This window comes from Pholcus phalangioides, unplaced genomic scaffold, assembly GCF_987345545.1.
Source record: "Pholcus phalangioides strain wild (caught in Gottingen) unplaced genomic scaffold, Ppha-v1.0 ptg000003l_1, whole genome shotgun sequence".
NCBI lineage: Eukaryota > Metazoa > Arthropoda > Arachnida > Araneae > Pholcidae > Pholcus > Pholcus phalangioides.
The window spans coordinates 46,814,008-46,838,539 of NW_028301596.1; the positions used below are offsets into that span (position 1 = coordinate 46,814,008).

The window sequence follows — 24,532 nt, forward strand, 5'->3', positions numbered from 1 at the left end:
CGCTAAATTATTCTCACAATTTCGTTTTCGAACCAGTTTGAATTACTTTCAAGGTTTTCATTTCTCCACCGAGGAAGTGAAGTGAAGTGCGTGATAATTTGTTTATATTTACCCTTGTGGGATCTGCGTGAATTTTCAAAATGTGTAGTAAAGGGGATAGAGGTAAAAAATAATGTTTCTCTTATAATATACAGTTGCAATATTAGCATTAATGGTTGTGATTTGACAACAACATGGCATTTATGTTTTATAATTGCTTTGATTTCAATTATTTTTTTTAAGTATTTTCATAATTATTCAAAATTATTAAAGGATCTACTAAAAGCTAAAGAAAAATTGTATGCGGGCATATGATTGAGATATGACTGTTTTCAAGAGCTTTCGTGTGAACATGATAAGTTCGTCCTGTAGTAATTAAAAAGCAGTTTCATGTAAATTGATTTAAGTATATTTGAATGAAAAATATTAGAATTTCAGCTGCTTGGTTTATGCATAATATTTGTATCAAGTTGAGTTCTAGCCGAATGATGAATGTGCGTGTAACTTATATAAATTGTTCAAGCTACATATATTCCAGAACGAAGAACAGATGATATGTGAGATAGTACAACTAAAGGATTAAAAACGAAACAATGAACCTCTCCGCTAATTGTTATTGTGCAATGTATAGATGGCTGGATACAAAGTGGAGATAATTTTGGAAAGAAATGCCGCATTTCTCTGTGGGGAATTGAACCACCAGTCTCTCGCTGTCCAGGCGAGTATTCTACCATTAAGCTACGGAGTACAGACATTTTTAACCATCTCCTTGGACTGAATGGGACTCAGCAATAGACAGCCTCCTAACTCAGCAACAGCTCATAACGACATTAGCTCCTAGATGGTGATGCAAATGAAACAATGAACCTCTGTTAATTGTGCAAAGTTATGTCACTTTCTGGGAGGAGGAATAACGCTATTACGAGCTGTTGCTGAGTTAGGAAGCTGTCTTGCGCAGTCCTGTTCAGCCCAAAGTTAAAAATGTCTGTCTGCTGTAACTTAATGGTAGATCACTCGCCCAGACAGTGAGAGGTTGGTGGTTTAATTCCTCATAGATATGACTTTCCTTGCTGAAACTATTTTTGCTTTGTATCCAGTCATCTTTACTTCGTAAAGGAATGAAGTTTGTCTACAAGGATTGTAAAAAAATCCAGTCAGACCTCTGTATAACGTAACCCGTAGGGGGATTGAATAAAAATGACTTCATAAGGAAGATGAGTAACTTAACAGCCAGTAGACATCGTTAGGAATCATAATCACATAGGAAAGCATGGTCAGAAATGCCATGCTTAAGTGATAGGGAGACAAATACACAGTAGGGACACAATACATAAAGCAGTGTAAAGCACTTTATTACCCAAAAAAAGAGTAAAATAATAGTTATAAGCATCACAGGAGGTGTTCAAAACTTCTCCTGTTGAAATTGACATCTACGGTGCATGTATTGCTGAACATTTTCAGATACAGCGTATTTCGCGGCTCACAGCAGCAGCTATAGCGATACTTACCACCAAGCCCCTGTCTGAATCTGCTGGCGTTTCGTAAACAATGGCCTTTAAGGCACCTCAGAAAAAAAATCAAGAGGAGATAAATCAGGTGATCTGGGGGCTATGCGACGGGAACGCCACGCCCAATCCATCTTCCAAATGTCCATTTACGACCATGCTTTCCTATGTGATTGTGATTTCTAATGATGTTCTCTGAGGCCGTTCAAGTATTACGTAAGCAAATTTTTAGCCATTTTTGACCCCCCCCCCCCAGTCAACAATATTTTGTCATCAGCTCTGCCCCTCTGAATCCTAATGCATATTGGTGGAATCAGAGACGTACACGGGGGGGGGGGCATACGGGGTGTTATTATAATCTCGCTGGAGGCGAGCAGATCGGTTGCTACGGATGTGCCCAATACTTCATAGCTATCGATATGAAGGAACAATGGTTCTTGTGAGCGAACGTGTCGCTCCTGATGGTGGATACGGGTGGTTGGTATCCGCCATGACTTTTGTGGTCACTTTTCTGCTGACTGGCTTTTTGAAATCCTTCCCCAATTGGAGGGCTTTTGTCGTGACGGAGTTTCCGGACACCACTACGACTAACGCCGCTTGGATTTCTGGATGCATTGGGACACTCTCCCTCGTGAGTTCTCCCTTCACCAGCGGACTGTTGGCAATTTCAATGTTATTTGAAGGCTATGAAAATTTATCTTTAATAAATTCATTGCGACCCCACACTCTAAGCCATATAATGATAAATCGCATAAAGGCAGTTGGCCCGCGGACCAAATATGGCCCTGGGGGTTATCTGATACAGCCTGCCCTCCTGAAACCTAATCTTGTAAAAATGAACTAAGTGGCACATTTACAGTTCGCTTAGGTGTCCCGTGGTGCAATTCCAGAGCATTTAAGCTGCCTGTGGAACATTTTCGGATCACTTAAATGATCTGGGACACAGTTCCAGAACACTTAAGCGATCCGTGACACATTTAGAGATCCCCTTGAGTGGCATGTGACGTAGTTTTAGAGCATTTAAGTGGCCCCAGAGTGCAGTTCTACATCACTCAAGTTACCCGCGGCACATTCTCAGATTATTTAAGTGATCTGCTGCATATAATTACGGATCACTTGAGTGATGTGTGGCACCATTCCACAGCACTTAAGCTGCCCGGACACATTTCCAGATCACTTGGATCCGGGAAACATTTAGAGATCACTAAAGTGGCTCTGCAGGGGACTTGTCAATAGGGAGAATGTTAGCTGGCGCCCATACAAACTAGTGAAAGTTTTTTCTTGTTTTTAGCACACCAAGTAAGATGCCATTTAGAATATTTCATATTTTTATAAAGGGTGGTTGTTGACGTAAGCATTATCCAACCACCCTCCCCTCTTGTCATCAAAAGTCAGCAAATCTGAAGCCCCCTTTCCCCCCCCCCATTGATGCTGATGTAATACTTGAATGGCCCCTCTACTTCCCCTTTAAGTTTATACGTGGACTCCTCAAAAATAAGTTTAATTGGTATTTACAATAATAGCTGAGTAGTTGACTGAAAGTAGTGGGTGATCCACCCCCCCCCCTCCTGAAAGGATTATCATTATGCAAAACAAATGTAAACTTTTGTGTGGGCCCCATTCAGGTCGGGACCCAGGGGCAGTGTCCCAGTTGCCTCAGCCTAGTTACGGCCCTGGATACAATGTATTGTTAATATGTATTGTGGGATAAAATTAATTTTTTGTTCTTTAACCTCTTTTCAGCAAAAATGAAAGAAGTCAAATTCGGTCAGATACACGGGACAGCTGCAGCGCAAAAGAGGCATCGAATAGCACTACTCGGAACTGCAGTAAGTGTTTTTGCCAGCCTAATAATAGGGTAAGTGAAGCAAATTTTTTTGGCAATTGCGTTTGCAGTATCTATTATTGCATTGCACGGATTCATAACTGATCCAAATTGCAAGACAGCAAAATGAAAACAAAACCATTTCCACAAGAATTATTCATTTTTTCCACTATTAACAAATAAATATTAGTAACACTAACAATTAAGTTCGCTGGTTCACAAATAAATATGAATCATTTTTCCCCGATTAAAAAATTTTATGAATCAAGTTTTTATTTCAAGAAAATTTTCTGATCTCACCAAAAAGGTCCAGCAATCCATAGTTCTCAATATATAATAGCATTTTTCCAGTCCTTTCTTTGATGACTCTAAATCATTGGCTTTCCTCTGGAATCGGTTCGCCAGTTATAGATGCAGAGCTACATCGTAAATGAATCAACCAAGTTCCCGTCCCCAAGGACATTTTCGGCAAACTATGTCACCTCTGAGCCCGAGTTTCCACTGAGGATCACCCAATATCCAGATATCACTGGATGCCCTCGATCACCCTACATCGCATCAACTTTGAATGTCTTTGAAATCAGCAACAACCGCCAGAGGCGAAGGACCTCATATTGTGAATGTCTTCAACAAGATCACCATACTTGATCTGTAATTGCAACTCTAAGAAAACGTTATTTTGAAAAGAACCAGCCGGTAAAAGTACCTCGGCATGATTAATATTCACTTCATGCTAGTATCAATCGAAATGAGCAGATCGCAACTGATTTGAAGCAGGCATCGGGCTGCTGCGGCAGGGATAAAATCGAATGGAAAATCGAATCTTCTAGAATAATTTCTTTCATCAATTCTGGATTTGTTTCTTTCATTAATGCTGAAATCATTTGTTTCTTTCATTAATGCTGAAATCATTTGTTTCTTTCATTAATGCTGAAATCATTTGTTTCTTTCATTAATGCTGAAATCATTTGTTTCTTTCATTAATGCTGAAATCATTTGTTTCTTTCATTAATGCTGAAATCATTTGTTTCATTGATTCTGAATTTATATCTCATTAATGCTGAAATTATTTTTTTCATTGATTCTGAAATTATTTCTTATTAATTTTAAAATAATCACTTTCATCAATGCTGAAATTCTCTGTTGGGGTCATTCAAGTATTACGTCAGCATCGAGGGAGGAGGGGTTTTCAGATTTGCTGACTTTTGATGACAAGGGGGGGGGGGGTTTGAAGGTTGCTTATGTCATCAACCACCCCTTTTTGAAGATGTGAAATATTCTAAGCTGCTGACGAAATTTTGCTGACAAGGGGGGGAGGGGGGTCAAAAATGGCTGAAAATCTGCTTACGTAATGCTTGAATGGCCCCATTTCATTAATTCTAGAACTTTTTCTTTCATTAGTTTTGGAATTCTCTCTTACCTTAATTCTGGAATTATTGCTTTTTCATTAATTTTAAAATTATCACTTTCCTTAATTCTGGAATTATGTTTCTGATATTATCACTAATATTATACTGATATTATCTCTTTCATAGATTTTGGAATTATCTCATCGATGCTGAAATTATTTCCTTTCTTTTATTGTTTTTAAACTCCTATTTATGCCATCAGAAAATAACGGGGGATTGTGTGTGTTTTCATCGAGTTATGTGATCTTCCGATGAATGATGTTGGCGACACCACTGACGTCATACTCCCTCCAGTAATATAAGCTGGATGCAAGCAGGTATTTATACCATCGAGCTTATAATACTGGAGGAAGTATGGCGTAGGGAGCATAATTTTTTTAAACCAGCATGTATCAGAAGCCACGGCGGGTTCTGCTATTTTGGATTAGTTCTCACTAGCTCCAAGGATTTTGTTGAACATGTTTTGGTGGGGGACGAGTTTTCTTCCAGTGATCATTGTGACGTTAGTTTTTCCCATAACTTTTCTTCGGGTAAGGTTGATAGCAAAAGACAGGTTCCTTGTTTTCAGAGAACTAACTTTGATGTTTTGAGAGAAAGGTTAGTGGAAGTTTTCAAAGAGACCAGTTGGAATCAGTAGGGATGGTAAGTCAATGGGAAGAATTTAGTACGAAGCTGTCCTCTGTTTTGCACGATGTCATACCCTTTGTTCGAAAAATTCGAAAAAGTGTGTTTGTACATCGTGCCCCCTTTGGTTTACAGATAGCATGCGTATACTTTATCTTGAAAAGAAAAGAGCGTTCACAGAGTATAAAAATGGATGAGGTGACCTGTCATTGTTTACTGATGAAAGAAGCCGTTGAAGAAAGTGATAAGGGCTAGTAAAAAGGAAGTTGAATCTAGGTTGGCAAATAACATTGGCTGTGACCCAAAATTGGTTCCATCAATACTGGATGCAAGGGGACTGTTGACCACCTCTCGATAGGAGGGTCTAGGGTAGAGAGCAATGTAGACATGTGTAGGGCTTTCAATGACTTTTCACGACGGTTTTTAATAGAGAAAATGCTATTCAATGTATGGGTGTTGTGTGGGGTAATAAAATACTCAACGATATTCAAGTGGAAGACGTGGAGATCCTAAATCTTCTAAAAAATGTATGTGCAAGCTAAGTACCAGGACCAGATAATATTTATCCCAGGGTCCTCAGGGAATGTGCTAATGAATTGTTGGGGCCAGTCGCACAGATTTACAGGAGTAGTGAAGCTGAGGGTATCGTCCCAAGGGATTGGAAACTTGCTAATGTTGTTTCAATATTTAAAAAGGGTGGTAGAGAAGCTGTGTTCAGTTATCGTCCTGTGAGTTTGACGAGCTCCCACTTGAAAATTTTGGAAATTATTATCAAAAGGCAATTGGTGAAGTAGATAAACGAGAGTAATGTATTGTCAGATAATCAGCATGAGTTCAGAAAGGGGAAGTCATGTGTAACTAACCTCTTTTGCTTCTGTGATCATGCATGTGACGAAGGCTTTGGGTAAGAGCAAAAATGTAGATGTTGTTTACCTTGATTTCCAGAAGACATTCGATCAAGTCCAACATGGTAAACTCTTGAGGTGTTTACACTAGATTGGGATTGACGGCAACTTGCTGCACTGGGTGGAATCATGGTTAAGGGATAGGTCACAACGAGTTATGGTGAACGGTGAATTCTCTAATTCCCTCAAGGAAGTGTATGTCAGAGGAGCTACTTTATTGATTTTTTTTTTTAAAATCAACATATTTTAAGCAAAGCTTGAGGGCTTAAGTCACGTTCATGGAGAGAAATGTTTTCCAGAGAGAGTCGCATCAAAAAAAAAAAAAAAAGATTTGAAGAAAACATGCAAATTTATATACCTTCTTCTCCTGAGGAGGGAGATCACTATTGGAAAAATATACTCAGAATTACGTCTTTTTTTTTACTTATGTTCAAGTGCGAATCTTTTTTTTTTTTTTTTTTTACGTGATCATCACGTATTCCCAAGAGATCTTTACGATCTGTCCAGGGAATTTGTTAGTGTGTTAGTAAACATCCATGACCGAACCAGGATTCGAACCCAGACCTGCACAGTCAGAAGCCAGCTCCCTAACCACTGGACTGCCAGGGACGGCTTATTATGTACGCTTGTTACGTTGGATTATCCCGTATTTTACACACAGACAAGTTTTATATATTATTTGGGTATTGGATGGCCTCTTCTGGATCCGGGCCCAAGTTTCCAATGAAGCAAAGGCAGATAATATCTTTCTGCTGCGAATGGAGCAAAGGCAATTCAAGGGGATGTGTCAAGAGAGGCAACTTATTATGTAGGTTTGCCCTGTATTTCACAGGGACACGTCAGTTTTTCCCTTAATATTCGTTCATATATTATAATTGTTCTTGAATTATAGTTCATCTCTGGGCTTCAACTACAGTTCAACTCCTATCATATCTCTTGTGAGGAAAAGCAGGAGGCATATAAATATCAAAGAGGGCCATTAAATGATTAAGTTTGACCCTAATTATATGACGGTTCGAATCAACTGTGCAGCAGAAATGTAGATACAGTGGACTATATAATGCTGCCTATCCAGTAATCCACTGTTTCTAGGCGGGTTTTTTTCCAGCATTGAAGGGAAAGACATGTCACTGCATATCTGTGGGCAAACATTTATATTATTTAAATGGACTTTTTGAAATAACTTCCTGTATACCTGCTCACCCTGGTCTGATTAGCCGGATTGATAGAATGTGCCCGATTAGCGAGTCCATTATAATTTTCTTATGCCATTAATATAATTTTTTATTATCATAATAGACAATAGATGGCTGCAACTGTATTGTGCATGTGTGCTGTCAAAGACTTGCAAATTTTGGCATTGTATTATTATGTAGTGGGTAGCATTGTCACGCTGGCTCTGTTAAACGTCTCGGCGAGAATAAGCTCCTAGTAACTTTGTATTGTCAATTTTTGAAATTTGTTGTATGTTTGTGTAACAACTGCAACTTTTTCACCGTGTGGAGACAACACACGAAACTGATTCTGATTATTATTCTCAAAACTTTGTAGTGTTGACTTTGTTTTCATTAATTTCTTCTAGATTAATCTTGAACAAAGTTGCACCGCTGAAGCCAATGAAGTTTAGAGAACCAGGTTCTCTTCCTCCAAATACATTAGGCAAAATGCCGTTCAGGGTGAGGACAATCAAAGGCATGCGTGAGGAGTACGACAAAGAACATTTTTATCCAAGGAAAACAAATTCTGATGCGTAATTGTAGATCCCGTTTGTATGTGTATTTAATCTTAGGATTATAAAAACTTACAATTCTTTTTAAATTTGTGAGTATATGTATGTTTCTTAGTTCAGAGTGAAAATGTGTTTTGTTAGAAGAGAACATATGAGTGGTTTTTTCTTGATTTAAAAGTCTTATAACGCTGTAAAAGTCTTTAAAAGTCCGAACGCGGACGGACCGCCACCAACGGAATTTGATTATCGAGTCCGGACGTGCCAAGGACGTTATAATATCAATTTAAATTTCGATTCTTAGATCACGATTTATCATAATTATTCCGTTGATTTATACTTCTGTAATTGGACTTGTTATTCTGTTATACAAATTTATATATATATATATATATACATATTTAATAAAATTCCGGATGCACCCATCTTTCGAGAACGCTTTGATATCTCCTTGAGATGGGAAGCGGGGTGCGTCCGGTCCTTCAATGTTCAATGTGACCTTTATTAAACCTTGATTTTCCCAGCATACCAAGAACGTACCAGAGTCTAACATTCAAAAAGCTGGTGTCCCTCAGCATGCCAGCTAATGCAGGAGAATACAGTGATAAGAAATCTAGTGAGTAACATTGATTTTTGAACAAAGCTTGTTTTCAATGAATTAATTCCTAACAAAATACAGTCCATGATTCTTAAATGACCATTGACATGAGTGTGTATGTTTTCCCACATGTGTTTACACGCTTTGACCAATCCACGTCTAAATTCCTAGAATACCAGAACTGGGGTTACCAGATTCTCTCTGAAAAAGTAGAACGTCTGCACACACATACCCTTGGTAACGCCAATTTTCACAACAGATGGTGCCCTTATACTAACCAAACCGAACAAATGACCACAATAATTTTTCCAGACAAAAATAGTGGAACAGCTAAAAAAGAAACACAACAATCCGTCTCCTTTCTCTTATAATAAATTGTTCCCACCTTCTGGACAATTTTACTGCTTGTCCCGGAGCATGGCGAGAGGTTCTCTGGTCAACAACTTTGTCTTTAATCATATTAATTGGCATTTCTGAAAGCTTTCATGGCCTTGTTAAGCTTTACCCTTAGGTTTTTTCCTATCAGGGGTTGTTTTTGTTATGTTTAGGCCCCTTTCACACAGAGCGGATGCGGACACGGGAGGGGAGAGAACTTAGGCTATGACAGCTTTCGAAAATGCCAATAAATTTAACAAAATACAAAAAAAAATTTCTTGGCCAAAGTAAACCTTTCCTCGATCATTATTTGTACTTTTTGCTGGAAAACAAAGTTTGTTTGCCCATAGAAATGTACATTTCGGTGTCTAAATATTGGATTTTAAAGATTAAGAAAAAAGGATAGAGAACTCTCACATCTAAAGATGAAAAAAGATTAAATTATTTATTTCATTAATACTGGAATCATTTCTTTCATTAATGCTTAAAAAATTCTTTCATAAATCCTTGAATTTTCCTTCATTAATTCTGGATTGTCCTTCATTAATTTTCTTTCATTAATTCTGGAATTACCTCTTTCATTAATTCTAGAATTATCTTTCATTAATTTTGGAATTGTCTTTCATTAATTTTGGAATTCACCGACTTGGTCACTCCTATGCTTACAAACTCTCAAGATCAATCTTTTGGTCATTCACTTCTCTGGGTCCCCCCCCCCCCCACCCTAAAAATTCCCTATATTGCATAAGGTAGCGTGTTATTTTGTCGTTAAGCACAGATAGCGAAATTCTGTGCGCAGAGAAACAACAGGTCTGCGCAGGTGTAAAAATTAGAATGTGTCCCCCCCCCTCCCCTCTTCCCATCTGGGGGAAAAAAAGTCAAAAGGCACATTTCATGTAAGAATAAAATTTTTCCTTTCTCTGCGAGAGCGTCTCGATGCTCATCCATGCCCCCCCCCCCCCAGATCCTGGAGCTAGGTTGTCCTAGACTGAGTACTTTGTTGGGCGAATTTATAGAGTAAAAAAACAATAATATTTTAATATTTGTTGGGGGCGCGGTAGCCCGGTCGATAAGATGCTCGCCTAAAGTACCAAAGGATGTCTAGAGGTGTCGCGAGTTCGATACCCGGTTCGTCCTTGTCAGAAAACTTTCCTGACACAGGGGTACAACAAAAAACGGCGACTTGACCGCAGCAAAAAATTGCTACCGCAGGGAGTCCCCCATCGAGGGGTTAACGCACCAATCTCTCGATGAGTATAAAAAACAAGCCTGCCGTTCGGAATCTGTAATAAATTCTAGGTCCCGGTCTAATTAGCCCTCGTGTGCAGAAAATGACCGTGGTGCGACAAAAATGATCAATGATTAATGTTTGTTGTGTGTAATATCATTGTGTGTGTGTGGGGGGGGGGGGTCATAGAGCTCACTTAAACCATTGAGAGTGGATACTTGATTTAGTATTCATCGACAACTCAGTTGAACCCCCTCAGTTGTAAATGTACATTACATACATTAGATCAGTCGGCTACGTATGTAGAATTTTCTCGAGGGAGGGTGTTTAATTTTTTTCTCCTCTACAGGGGGGGGGGGCGGGAGGGTTTAGAACCAGGGCCTTCTTAAGACCATCATGGGCCCCCGGACAAAGTGATTTTTCTGAGGGCCTACCTGGCAAATTTTCGAAAAATTCAACCACTCATTTTTTAAGGCCTCCTATTCTCGAGGCCCTCGAGCCGCGCCCGGGTAGGCCCATGCGTTAAGATGGCACTGCATTTGGGACCGGATTAGTACTTGAATACATAAAAAACAAAATCGATTGTATAGTTTTCGCTATTGCTCCCAAACAGAGTTTTCTATTGCTGCTTAGGTAGTTGCATTCAGAAAACGGCAACCCCCCCCCCCCCTCTTCTTCATAGATAAGATCTTATCTAAAGGTTAGCGTTGGTTTACTAACAAATATTTTTCTTCAAAACTCACGCATCCCGTTTCTATCCAAACGTGAATACGTTTTCCTAGTTCTGCCCGTGCGGGATCAGTTTTTGGTGCCCCCCGATGACGTTTCTCAGCTTAACAATTTTTTTTAACCTTCGAACTCGGATTTTGGCACCCTTTCTTAGAAAGGTGCCCCATGTGGCTACACAGGTCGCACGACCTCTGTGGGGGCTGAAAGGCTTCAGCTTAGTTTCTTATAATTTTTATTTTTTTCATACTATAAATTCTTTATCGAGGGACCAGCGAAAAATCTGGCCTCAGGCCAAAACAAAGATCCCAGCCAGGCCCGTCATTTGGGGGGGGGGGGGGGGAAGGATCCCCGGCTTTTGAAAATATACTAAAAAATGGTATATATATATATATATGTACAAATATATATATATATATATGTATAATTATAAATACATTGAGTACATGTTCTTTGCCCCCCACCCGGAAAAAGTTGAAATGACGGCCCTGATCCCAAACTAACGACCCCTGCTGCAGGACATGGGTGCGATAAATGCATACAGTCCTCCCGCTAGGCCAGTATGTCCTATAGATATTGTATCTAGGAAGTAATGAGTCCCGTATATAACGGGTGACTTGAAACGTTACGCCGTCCGTCAATAGCAGTTTTTTTTTTTTTTTTTTTGCTTTGCAGCATTTGTAGCGAATTCACAATGGCACTAACAATTTTGAGGGAATTAAAATGAATTTAATACTTTCTCTCTCTAGAATACTTTAAGAAATTCATTTTTAAAAATATTGTTGGTGCTGCTACCTACTTTCAAAACCAGAAGTGCCTTATGTGGTGATGACGAAGCTCAGGTATAAAAAACTAAATTCTTCATTCAGGTTTGCTCCTTATAAACGAAGCTTATAAACTGACCTGAAAGATTAAACTTCCAGTTCAGTAATTTTTTCAAGAACCAAAGAGACATCCGAAACAAAGGACCTCCCACTGAGCTATAAGTAAAAGAGCTTTACTTATAGCTCAGTGGGACCTCCACACAAGCAGACGACAGCTAAGATCGTAAAAAGTGAATTTTTCCCACACTCCACTTTATCGTAATGTGCTGCCATCTAATATCAAATTTAAAAGTGACTCATGTGGTGATAATGAAGTTTAAATTAAAAAACTATATTCTTTATTCCGCTCAGTTCCTTATAAACAAAGCTCATAAACTGAACTGAAAGTTCAAACTAAAAGTTCGGTTATTTTAATTGAGCATAAGGAGACGTCCAAAACAAGGAACCTCTTTATGAGCAGACGACAAACAAGAAGTCGGTTCCCTACAAGCTGAGCTCCCAAACAGAACTGGAAGTTTGAACTGCTAGTTCAGTAATTTTTTCAAGACAGAAGGAGACGTCCAAAACAAGTAACCGGCAGAGAAGCAGACGACAGAAATTCTGAGGCTTGTTGCATATAAGGTGACATATAAGTCTAAATAGTGGGACTTGAAGATTAAAAAAAAGGATAGAGGTGAAAAAAGATTAAATTATTTATTTCATTAATACTGGAATAATTTCTTTCGTTAATGCTGAAAAATTTCTTTCATCAATTCTTGAATTTTTCTTCATCAATTCTTGAATTTTTCTTCATCAATTCTTGAATTTTTCTTCATCAATTCTGCATTCTCCTTCATTATTTCTTGAATTTTCTTCCATTAATTTTGGAATTATTTCATTTTTAATTATTATTTCTTTCATTAATGCTGATTCTGAAATTATATGTCATTAATTCTGGAATTGTCACTTTCATTAATTTTGGAATTATCTCTTTCACTAATTTTTGAATTATCTCTTTCACTAATTTTGGAATTATCTCTTTCACTAATTTTGGAATTATATCGTTCCTTCATTCTGGATTTATCTTTCATTAATTTTATTATTATCTCTTTCATTAATTTTAGAATTATCACTTGATTATTGACACAATTATCAATGCTGAAAATATCTCTATTTATCTATATCTATTATCACAACGAGGGATTGTGTTTGCAGGGCTCGGCACGGGTCACTTTTTTCACTAAAAGTCACTTTTTTAGAAACTGGTCACTTTTATTACGTATTTTCAGGCCCAGGTCACTTTTTCCACTTTTTTAGCAAAAAAACCTCGGTCTCGCGCGCTTTTCTGCTGTCAGTGTTTTTCTTTTCTTTTCTTCAAGGAGGAACTTTACCTGTTCAATATCGCTAATTTTCTCCCTCCCTTCATTGAACTACGATCGAAGGCATCTTATCTTCCCGGGAGCATACCGTGTGACGTCAGTATAACTTGATTTCAAGGCGCTTGGAAAAAGAAAGCTCCTTGGTTAAAGAATCGTCATTTTATGGAAAAGCCGGTCGGAAAAAAAACTAGCATAAAAGGCGTACTTACAACAAAGAATTTTTTCCCCCCTATACTACCATTCTTTCTTATTTCCCCACGTGCTCACTCGTTCTTTCATTTTCATCTTATTTTAAAATTGATCCTTTATTTTATTTGTTTTAAAAAATTTTAGTCCTAAGGGCCGAATTCCTTTCTTGGAGCATCGAGCAAGTTACATTTGTTGTTTGTTCTATTGTTAATTTTTTAAAATGTTATTTGAAATGACGATTAGAGAGCCCGTGCAGAAGCTAACTTACGCGCAGCGCGTATTAAAGACGCGTATTATGAATACGTATTAAGCGTATTAATACGCTTTGGAGAATACTCTTGTAGCTGGCCAAGGTTAAAGAAGCTCGCATGTATTTTGAATTTACTTACAATAAAAAAAAATCATCCGATTGAAAATCGCGATCTATCGACAAATAAAATTCGTACTATTTTTCTAACTGGATTTAAATCTCAGCAAGAAACAGTACCCCCAAATTTGATCGAAAGGAGAACTATTTATGAAAAGATCACAGAATCCTGCAATTCAACATTTAGTTTAACACAAGGGTTTCCAAATCAGATGAAAATTGGTCATCAGGCTGATAAAAACTCAGTTAACGTGCATGCGAGCCGTAAATAGAGGCGGATTTAACGATGGGCACACCGAGCGCGCCTTTGGCCCCTACTTCATATTTTTTCCCTAATTTAAAGGGCCTAATATTAATTTTTTTTATGCCCGGGCCGTAACTTAATTTAGAGCATCTTCACGATACTGATTGTTAACTTAATATTGTTGGATTGTTTTCCTTTTTTTTGCTCTCCATGCACGTGCGGGAACCGGTTGTTCCGACGCTGTATGCAAATCGGCGGGGCGTACCCTCACGGGAGCACGGATATATAGACTGGTTTTTTCTCTATAGGTGAGATATCTATTTTTTCCGCATGGATGTATGTCGGGATTCGATTTGTTTCTCCCTTTTGATTGCCGGCCGTATTTTTGATGAACGAAAATGATCTTGTTTTTTGTTTTTGCAACTTTTATGGAAAAAGAGTTCAAAATGAACTTCTGATCATTGTTTTTCTTCAGCTCAGTCGGTACGCTCTGCCCCCCAAGAAATATCGACATCTTGCGTGCCATTCTTGATGTGTAAAAAAATCTTATTTTTAGACCTCGGAAGTTATTAAAACGTTTGTCTCGAGTCTGTTATGACCGCAATAGGAGAGGGCGGGGGTCTGGTTCCACGGGTGTTGAACGAGGAAAGGTGCCGAGTTTACTCATTTTCTGTTAAAAAGAGTGGATACCGGCCCCGAGCGATAGTAAATTTTCGTTCGTACTTGCGACCCGGATTGCTACATACCGTGATCAGATCCAAAAGCGGGGGGGGGGGGGGCAATGCCTTGGACGGCGTTTTTGATGGAATGGTATATTTTAGAAAAGGCAATAAAAATTTCTTTGCAAAATTATCGAACTTCACAGTCAAGGGGCAGTAAAATTACGTTTCCCCTCCATAAAAAACAATTGTATTACGGCCATGGTAAATCGGGTGTCCCGGATGGGGGCGAATTCACTATTTTTGTTCGTTGAAAGTTACGGGAGGAGTCAGCGCTAACGTGGCGACTTGTTTTCGCGCTAAAATAGGTAGCCCTGACAGCAACATCCATAAACTCTGTATCAACCGCATTTATAAACCCCGTATGTTATTGATTCGATTTTTGTGTTCATTTCATCCTAATTTTCCGTATTTCCCGATATATTTCTATCGATTTTCGCATATTAGGTTAATTCATATTATAAATTATATATTTTTTTGTAATTTTTTGTGTGCCCTTTGTCAGCCATCTTGAATTGACTACCGCAAAACGGCGATTCCTTGGCTCGAAAAAAAGTCGCTACGTTGGTGCTTACAAGGTTCATGGGAAATTTACCGGGGAAGGCCGCTGAGTCTTTTTTTCTGTTAAAAATTACGGGGGGGGGGGGAAGGCCAAAATTATACTGTTTCCAGGGGTAGGAACACCGCGCCAAAATTAACATCTTGCGCCATCCTGCTCCAATAGTGTTTTCGTATTTTTCTACGCCAAATAGCTAATTTTGCTTCGTATGTCCAGAATTTCTTAAAGGACGCCAAAAATTTTTTGTTCCTGCTTACCGTGAAACGATTCTTTCTAAGAGCGTGTTTTATATATATTCCACTGTACGCCTTATTTAAACTATCGGCCTTTCCATCGTGAAACCCCGATAATATCCGTGATTGTGCAACTGAAGATAGTTTGCAATGGTCTTTCAGCTTTAAAGTGCGCCGCTGTGGTGGTCGAGTGGTCATAATGACGGACTCGCATCGCGGGGACCCGGGTTCGAGCCCCATCGTCACCACAGTGATGGTCGGCTGAAGTTGGTTTTCTGTGGTTCCCAACTTCAAGGCGCAAATGCGAGCCGATCTCCCCGTTAAAAAGTCTCGGCACAGAGAGCGACAGTCCTACAAACAGTATAAATATTCAGTCATTACACTACACTCACTTCACTTCTGAGATATAGATGGCAGCACTAAAAAATCATACACAACACTAAATACGCACTCAGACTGTTAGGTACACACACAGTTACACTTCCGGCACAACTCACTAGGTAGTAAATCACCCATACATGGTGGTAGACCTGAGTTGTGCTCGGTTTGAAAGAAAGAAAAAAAAAAAAGTGTTCGTCAATTACTGTACCTTTTATACTCGAGGACCCGTTAGTCAAACAGATTTGAGAGTACTAAATATTACTACTTCTTAACCGTACATGAATCTCGTATATATTCGTCTGCGGAATTCCCAACGAATCGGTACACACCGGAATGTGTGTTATGAGTGTACGTGTTGCTCTTAAAGTATTTATGTTGTCAGAGGTGTGCTTGATTCGTATTCTTACTGGTGTTGCGATCTGTCTTCCTTATTTTATGGTAAATGCTTGAATTTTCATGTTATGTAAATATTATGTTGTAAGTCTACACTACACTCACTTCACTTCTGAGATATAGATGGCAGCACTAAAAAATCATACACAACACTAAATACGCACTCAGACTGTTAGGTACACATACTTACACTTCCGGCACAACTCACTAGGTAGTAAATTGCCCATGGCGATAGACCTGAGTTGTGCTCGGCTTCAAAAAAAAAAAAAAAAGCTTTAAAGTGCAAATGCGAGTCAGTTGCCGTTTAAAAAAAAAGTCGCCACTGGAAGCAGCAGAAATTACTGTAGTCGATCGTCATTGCGTCAAATCCAGATGTTTCGTGAAAAAAATTTCCATTCCGGAAGTAAAAAGTGTGTTTTCGCCGAATTACGAATGTTAATTTAGAAACTTTGCCGAATAACGACTGTCAGATCGCTAATCTCGCCAAATAATGCGTACTTAATCGCCAAACGTCGTGTTGATTCTTCCGAAATTCTCCCCCATTTTGCAACAATTTCTTTCCGAGTATAAAAAACTTATAGAAAATTTTTTGCTCATTTGAAGTGCTGCTGTTCAAGACAGCAAATAGTGCCCTCAGTAAGCAAAAATCATCTTAAATAGACTGGTGTGAAAAATTTTATGACAGCCTCTCTTTCAAACAAGGTGTCAAAAGCCTGAAACACCAAAAACAAAAAACAAGCTGATTAAAAGATTTTTGATAACAAAAGACAGTGCAGTTTTATTTTGAAAAGGGATGAGTGTTAACGAAAATATTCTTGTTAATTTCCCTGCTCCAAATCCTATATTTTGCTGCTCCAAAACTGATCCGAATCCTATATTTTGCTGTTCCAAATCCTGAATTTGCTGCTCCAAAACTGCTCAGAATCCTGAATTTTGCTGCTTCAAAGCTGCTCCGAAATGGACTTTGTCACTTCCCACCCCTGTGTTTCTGGGTAAAGGAGTAAATGTGTTTTTTTTTTTTTTTTTTTTTTTTGCAGGGGTGTATGTTGTGTGTAAAAAAAGGGAAAATATATATTTTTACAAATTTCAAAACTGGTTTATTTTTTCCCTCACCCAAGGACAGTATTATTTTGGTGCCCCCGCCTGTTCGCCACTTTTCCCAGTCTAGCCATAGGTGGAAATACTTTAAGGTCTTAGGGGTGTGGCACGATGACAATTGATATACATCATATATATGTATACATCAGTAGGCTCTGCCATTGACGCTGGGGGGAGGGTGGATTGCCCCTCCCTCAACATATAATAATCAAAATAATTAAGTTAATTTAATAATTTGAATACTTTATTCAATTTAATAATTTAAATATTTTATTCAATTTAATAATTTAAATATTTTATTCAATTTAATAATTTAAATATTTTATTCAATTTAATAATTTAAATATTTTATAATTCAGTAATTTAAGTAATTTTTTAATTTAATAATTTAAAATGTTAAAAATTTAATTTTATGGTTTTTAATCATTAAGTAAATTTCTTAAAATTTGTTGGAACATATTATACAAACCTAGGTATGTAAATCAAATTTGTACTAGTTAAAAAAAGTTTGAGTACATTTTGTATACTGTCATTCATAGCATGAATGAAAAATCCACTGGAATGTAGATAGGACAAATTCTCTCATCAAATTTTGTGTTATTTCATTTTTTTCCCTTCTTTGAATGGGAAAAATTTTTCCCGCTTTGAAGTTTATCCTGCTTAAATTGATTTTAAGATGGGTTGTGGAAAGCAACATGGGGGAAGGCATTGCTGCTGTTACTTAAAAAGGATGTAATGTAGTTATTCTCTCACACATAGTTGTTGATAAATTTGATAAGTTATTCAAAACTTTTCTGGTTAGCAGAATGCGTTTGAGTTTGATTTAATTATTTCTATCTATTATGTAAAAAAAGCAATTTCAGTGAGTTCTATTGAAATGCAAAGTTAAAATTAAATTCAATTTCAATTCATTCAATTTGGTAATAAAAATTCATTGTCCATTTGGTCTCTCTCTAAAAATATTTTGGTCACTATTTGGTCACTTTTAAACATTTCGGTTACTATTTGGTCACTTTTTCAAACATTTTGGTCACTATTTTCACTAATTTTGAGGCCATGATCCGTGCTGACCCCTGTGTTTGTTTTCACCGAGTCACGTGATGTTCCGACGAAAGATGTTGGGGGGCGCCGTTCTCAGCCAATACCTTCTAGAGCAGAAGCTCTCTCTAGAAGGTATTGTCTCAGCACTGCCAAGGCGGAGACCGCTGACGTCATACTCTCTCCAGTAATATAAGCTGGATGAAGCATCCAGCTCACTGCCATTGAGCTATACTTATAGCTATACTATAGCTATCAAATAGCTATACTTATAGCTCAGTGATCCAGTTCGATGTAACACTAGCGGCTAAAAATCCGACATTCCCTAGTGAACTCGACCAATCACAGAGGAGCGGGAATGAGTTACTCTCGAACCGTAAATTTAGCGGCGTAAACACTGTAAGAGAAGTGTAAACAACAGATTGAAACCTTCCGAGCCGGAGAAAAGTTTAAATAGTTCCAGAAGGAAGTGGTTGGGCCGTAACTATAGATCGTTCAAGTATTACTTAAGCAAAATTTTATGGGTTTTTACCCCTCCCCAACCCCACTTGTCAGCAAAATCAAGTAAACTGCACCAAAACCTTCTAGATTAGTACCGTTATTAACCAAGGGGGCTTCGGCTGCCCTCCCCATTCTCGAGAGAGATGCGGGTGGGGGATATAATAATATATTGTGTAATGGGTGACCCCAAGTGACAAAAATTGAATTTAAAAATTTAAATTCAAATAATTTTAATGAAATATCGTATAAAAAATATCTGTACTGTTTTCATTAACTTCTGTAAATTTAAAATGTTTTTTGAAAGCTTGTGATGAGAGGAAATATTTTACCCTGTACCCCCCCCCCTTTAAAGGTAGGTCCTGTGTAAGCCCCCCCCCCCCGGGCCCTCTTTACTTCTCTTGTTGATCTGAAGCAACCTAGTACAATAGATCGGGATTTCAGGACATTGCACTGCTGAGGTGAGCACCTCTACCAATCAACAAAACAACCATCAATTTCCATTGTGCTTTATAATATTTTACTAACATCTTTGCCAACAAAACTAAAAATATATCTTTTTGATTCCTTAATAGTGCATGTACATTTTGAATGCCCAGAAGAGCATTGATCAAGTTGGTTTCAAAACCCCTTTCATCTAAACCAGTGTTTCTTAACCTTTTTCAGCTCATGGCCCCCCCCCCCATTGGATCACACTTTTTTCTCGTGGCCCCCTGTCCTATCCAGGGTCCCCCTCTACCCTCATCCAAGAGTGAGATACTCCCTATTTTTGATTATGAATGAAATTTTAATAAATCAGATCAATCTCTGGAATCCTGGCTAGGCATGGATTCAAATGGTGGATTATCATCTCTCCCAGGCGTCAAATTATATTGTAAAAAACGGTCTGTGTGAAATACAGGACGATTTAACAAACATGCACGATAAATCGACCCTACCAACACATCAACCGTTGTTCTGGTGGCCCTCTACACTTAGCTTTAAGTAACATCTTACATATGAAAATCATAGTAGCAGATCCCATATAGTGCAGTCCCCCTCCCTCCATTATAGACATGAAGATCCGGGTCATGCCCACATAGACCCAAGGGTTAAGACGCCCCCTTCTATGGACGAATCGGATGGATTCTGAAAGTAGTAATATTTTTCAACTATGTTTCACTTTTAAAGCTTTTCTCTTCACAGCTCTCTATGACTTCCTTCACCACCTGTCATGTATCACCTTTCTTTTGATTTTCTCCCTTGCCCCCCCCCCCCCAGAATATCCCAGGACTGCAAGGGGGCCATAGGGTCCCAGGTTGAGAACCACTGATCTAAACAATAATCTTCAATGCATGGTTTGTTGAGCTGTTTACTAATATGTGTAGCATATCTAAGTGCCCTGTGAGTTTCATTTCATTAAAATGTCAAATGTGGTCAAAATCTGGTCTAAGTACTGATGCATCATTTTCCAAATCACATATCAATGCTTTGATTTAAAGGATGAAAAATGATTCTATTAAAAATCTATATCAGTGCGATGAATGCTCAATTAACAGGAAATTTTTGATAATTATGTCTTTAGTAGTATGAGGTACTGTATTAGATTTGGTTGGAAATGAGGACAGGGCTGCAACTGGGGGGAAGACAGGCGGGTCTGGTGCCCTGGGTGCTGAACCAGAAGGGGCGCCAAATTCACTCTTTAACTGCTTCCTCTACATGCAAGGGGCGCCAAAATTCCAGCTTGCCCTGGGTGACAAAGGATCTAGTTGCAGCTCTGAATGAGGATACAGTACTGTATGAAGAAATTCGCTCCAGAATCACTTTTGTTTGTTGAAACACAATTTCCCATAAGTTTCTATGGAATATTGTTTGATTTATTCCAGGTATGGCTCAAAATTTAAAATACCAAGTTTGTTTTTTAAAATACCAAGGAATGTTATAAAGACGATAAAAACTGACCAACCGATAAAAACGCTAAAATGAATAGCTTTGAGAGCTATAAATGAGAATTTATAGGAGTATAAGATACAGATCTTTTTATTTTAAACTATGCACACAAACACCAGCTTTATTCTGCTTAAGCCAGTGTTAACACAGTCGAGTGTGTAGGTGTCCCCCATCCATTTGTGTTTTGGTACATCTGGAGAAAAGATTACAAAAAAGGGGATGCGAGTAAATCAATGCTCGAGTGACATTCTGACAATGATTAGCTCAAATTCAGCTGATGATGCAGCTGATTTATGTCATTGCTTGCATTTGTATCAAAGAAAATGTTCATTAATCGCATCCGTTAGCCAAGGCAGAAAAACTATGAAATAAAAAATTGTAAGACAAAGTACTGTAGTTATATATCCTCGATAAACTGATATATTCAATTTTCTTCAAACCCGATTTGAATAAAGCCATGCCAATATGTGCTCATCCAAATGCTTAGATAATCTTCATTCCAATCCCTCCCTTCCTTGCTATTAAAAGCAAATATAAAACCCTATTTTTCCTTATTGGTGCTTACGTAATATTTGAACGGTTGTGAGAATAATAGAAATGTACAAATATATAATTATACACAGTGAGAGGGAAAAAAATTTTGAACACGAAATTTTTTATTAAGCCATATGTTATTGAATGACGTTTAACATAAATAAACAAAGTTGCACACACTATGTCATAGTCCCAAAGGCAATTAGAAATAAACATGATTTTATATATTTTGAAATTAAAATTTTTTTTTTAATTGCTGCTTGTATTTCCATAGATTGAAAATGCTATTTTTCATAGTATTCTGTAATACTGTGCAGATGTACGTGGTGTTTTGAATTTTTATAAATTATAGAATAAGCAATTTCCTGATATAGTAGAGAGGATCAGACCATCAAAATCAATATGAGATCAGACATTCTATAACATTGAAGATAAACATATATATACAGTAGATAAACAGATATAAACTGTAGAATAAACAATTATTCTAACAGCCGAGCGGATAAGGCCATCAATAAGACATTGCAGACACGATTCCACAATATTAAAAATAAACATGATCATGAATTAAATTTTTAATATCATAGACTGTGTTGCTCTGCCCAAAGAGACTTTTTTTACCCTTTCAGGGGCAATCCTGAGATATCTTGTCAAACCTGATCTGCTTTATTTCTGTCACCCCGAAATATTTTGTCTTCTATTAAAATGCAGTGAAACTGTTTTTACAATAAAATGTTTTCCATTCCCCTCCAACCAATCAACTGTTAGTGGGCAGAGTTCGCTATTGTTCTAGGTTAGATAAGAAGAAGAAGCGAGAAAAAAAAGAGATATATGCTCAATATATAAATAATACAAAAAGGGTTCTCTTCATAGAAAGCCACACACATAATGGCAAGGTTTTGCAATTCCAAATGTGGCAATTTCAAATGCTGATCAGGAAAATTTCAAAAACCACTTAAAGGGTTAAATGGGAGTTTGGCTTAGATTTGCACCTTTCCACATTGAATAAATCATGGAAACGACATGCGCGAAGAGACTTAGACATTGTAAATTCTATTTTATTTCATCCCAAAGATTTCTTTAATTCTATTGATTCATATTTAGAAGGGGTTGACAGAAATTAAACATATAGTTAATTACAGGAAAGCATAGGTGTACGTAGAATTTTCTCAAGGAGAGGATTTTCAGATTTTTTATCCTTCTTTACAGGAAAGTATACTTACTGTAGAAAATATAATTACAAGAAAATGTACTTAATATGTAGGAAAAATAAGAACAGAAAGGTACATGTAATGTAGGAAAAGTAATTACAGGAAAATACACAATGTAGGAAAAATTACAGGAAAATACACAATGTAGGAAAAATTACAAGAAAATGTACTTTTAATGCAGGGAAAATAATTAAAATATACGTAATGCAGGAAAAATAAAAAAATATAAGTAATGTAGAAAAAATAATAACAGGAATATGTATTTAATGCAGGAAATTGATGAAAAAAAGAGAACTATGTAGAAAATATTGATGGAAAAAAATAAAGATGAGAGCCAGAAAAAAATGAGAAAAGAGCGCAGAATATTACAAAATTACGGAGAACGCACTTGCGCATTGTAAGTTCCGAACAGTTTCCGAAGTCACGACAGTTTCCGAAGTATTTACACGAAGTAATGACCGGTTCGAGAGTAACTCACTCCCGCTCCTCTGTGATTGGCCAAGTTCACCAGGGAATGTCGGATTTTTAGCCGCTAGTGATGTAACTCGTTGGGATGAAGGCTTGATTTATATACTGTTGGTGCTGCCATCTAATCTCGAAATTTCAGGATGATGAAAAAGAGGGAGAGTTTGTTATTTTTTAGCACAAAATTTTTTTGAAACGAAAATTTCGGTAGCAAAATTCGTACATTGGCAATAATCGATTTTTTATGTAGAGAAAATAATTATTTCTTTCCACGAAAAAATTCGGACATTATGGATGATCGAACCAATAAGTGAAAATAAGGATTAGGTGGTCTTCAGATGGGGTTACCAGATTCAAAACTGAAAAAGAAGGACGCCTGGTGCGATAATATCATCGAGAAGAAATATAATATAATATTTCTCCTCTAAGGATAATATGAGCCATTTACTCTGTTGAGTTGGGCCCCATGCTGAGGAGTGTAAAGGGTGTTATTGAAGGTCACTCAACATCACCCCACTCCGGCACCCACAAGTGACGCTTGAAATGATATAAAAAAAAGTAGGGCATGTCCTCCTAAAAGAGGGCTTCTAGTAATCCTAGGGGACTATTCAAGTATAACATAAGCAGATTTTCAGCCGCTTTTGACCCCCCCCCCCAATGCTGACGTAATACTTTAATGACCCCCCTAGTCAAAAGGGAAATTTTTTTCGACGAGATTACCATCATTGGATTTTATTAAAGAAGTTCTCAAATTTCAGGATAGATGACGGCATGCTGCTACTGATGCCGTCGTAACTACGATGGATACTACGATAGATTTTCCTGGGAAAAAAAAATACAGGAATTCGGAATCCCAAATACCGGAAAACGGTCCAATCAATTTTCGCCAAAAAAAAAAAAAGTGCCAAAGGTTAACAAAACCATTAATTACGACAGAAATGACTGAAAAATTGCTAAATGGCGGGAAATTGACTTAAAAGGCTGGTGGGGAGGGGGCACCGTAATGAAATGAAAGGTCATCAATATACGGGGCTGCAACCAGATGCTTTGTCAGACGGGGCAGGCACGCATTTAGGTACCCTCGTGTAATGTAGAAGGCACACTTGAAGGTGACTTCACCGACCGCCTCCTCCAGTTGCGGTCTTATATAAGACGTGTACTGATATCAGTAAAATAGAAACTTACTTTTTTTATATATTAAATTTTATTTTTAAACACTAATTTCTTATAATACACTGCTGGCCACCGTAAATGCAACACCCTGAAGGAAGCATGCAAATAATATGAAATTTACAACATGCATTAGCGGAGGTGAGGCAAATGATTAGAATTTCAGTGCAGACGCACATCACGCGCGCCTGTGGCGCCACTTCAAAGCGCTATTTAAGGCTTGGAGATTTCGACGATTTGAAGTACGGCAATTGTGTTTTTCTTGTGGTTTTTTCAAAAAAACGATCAATTATGCCTCGTAGAAAACAGCGATCATCTTTTGATCAAGTACCCGAGTTCGACAGAGGAAGGATAGTGGCCTA

General features: G+C 37.8%; 1 protein-coding gene across 1 annotated transcript; it reads left to right on the forward strand.

Moving 5' to 3' along the window:
• Positions 1-62: 62 nt before the first annotated feature.
• Positions 63-8,125, forward strand: LOC149088711 (uncharacterized). The gene is made up of 3 exons (XM_089249243.1): positions 63-162; positions 3,288-3,402; positions 7,890-8,125. Exons 1-3 carry the CDS (start codon positions 141-143, stop codon positions 8,059-8,061), a joined length of 309 nt encoding a protein of 102 aa, XP_089105369.1. The 5' UTR covers positions 63-140; the 3' UTR covers positions 8,062-8,125.
• Positions 8,126-24,532: the final 16,407 nt, after the last annotated feature.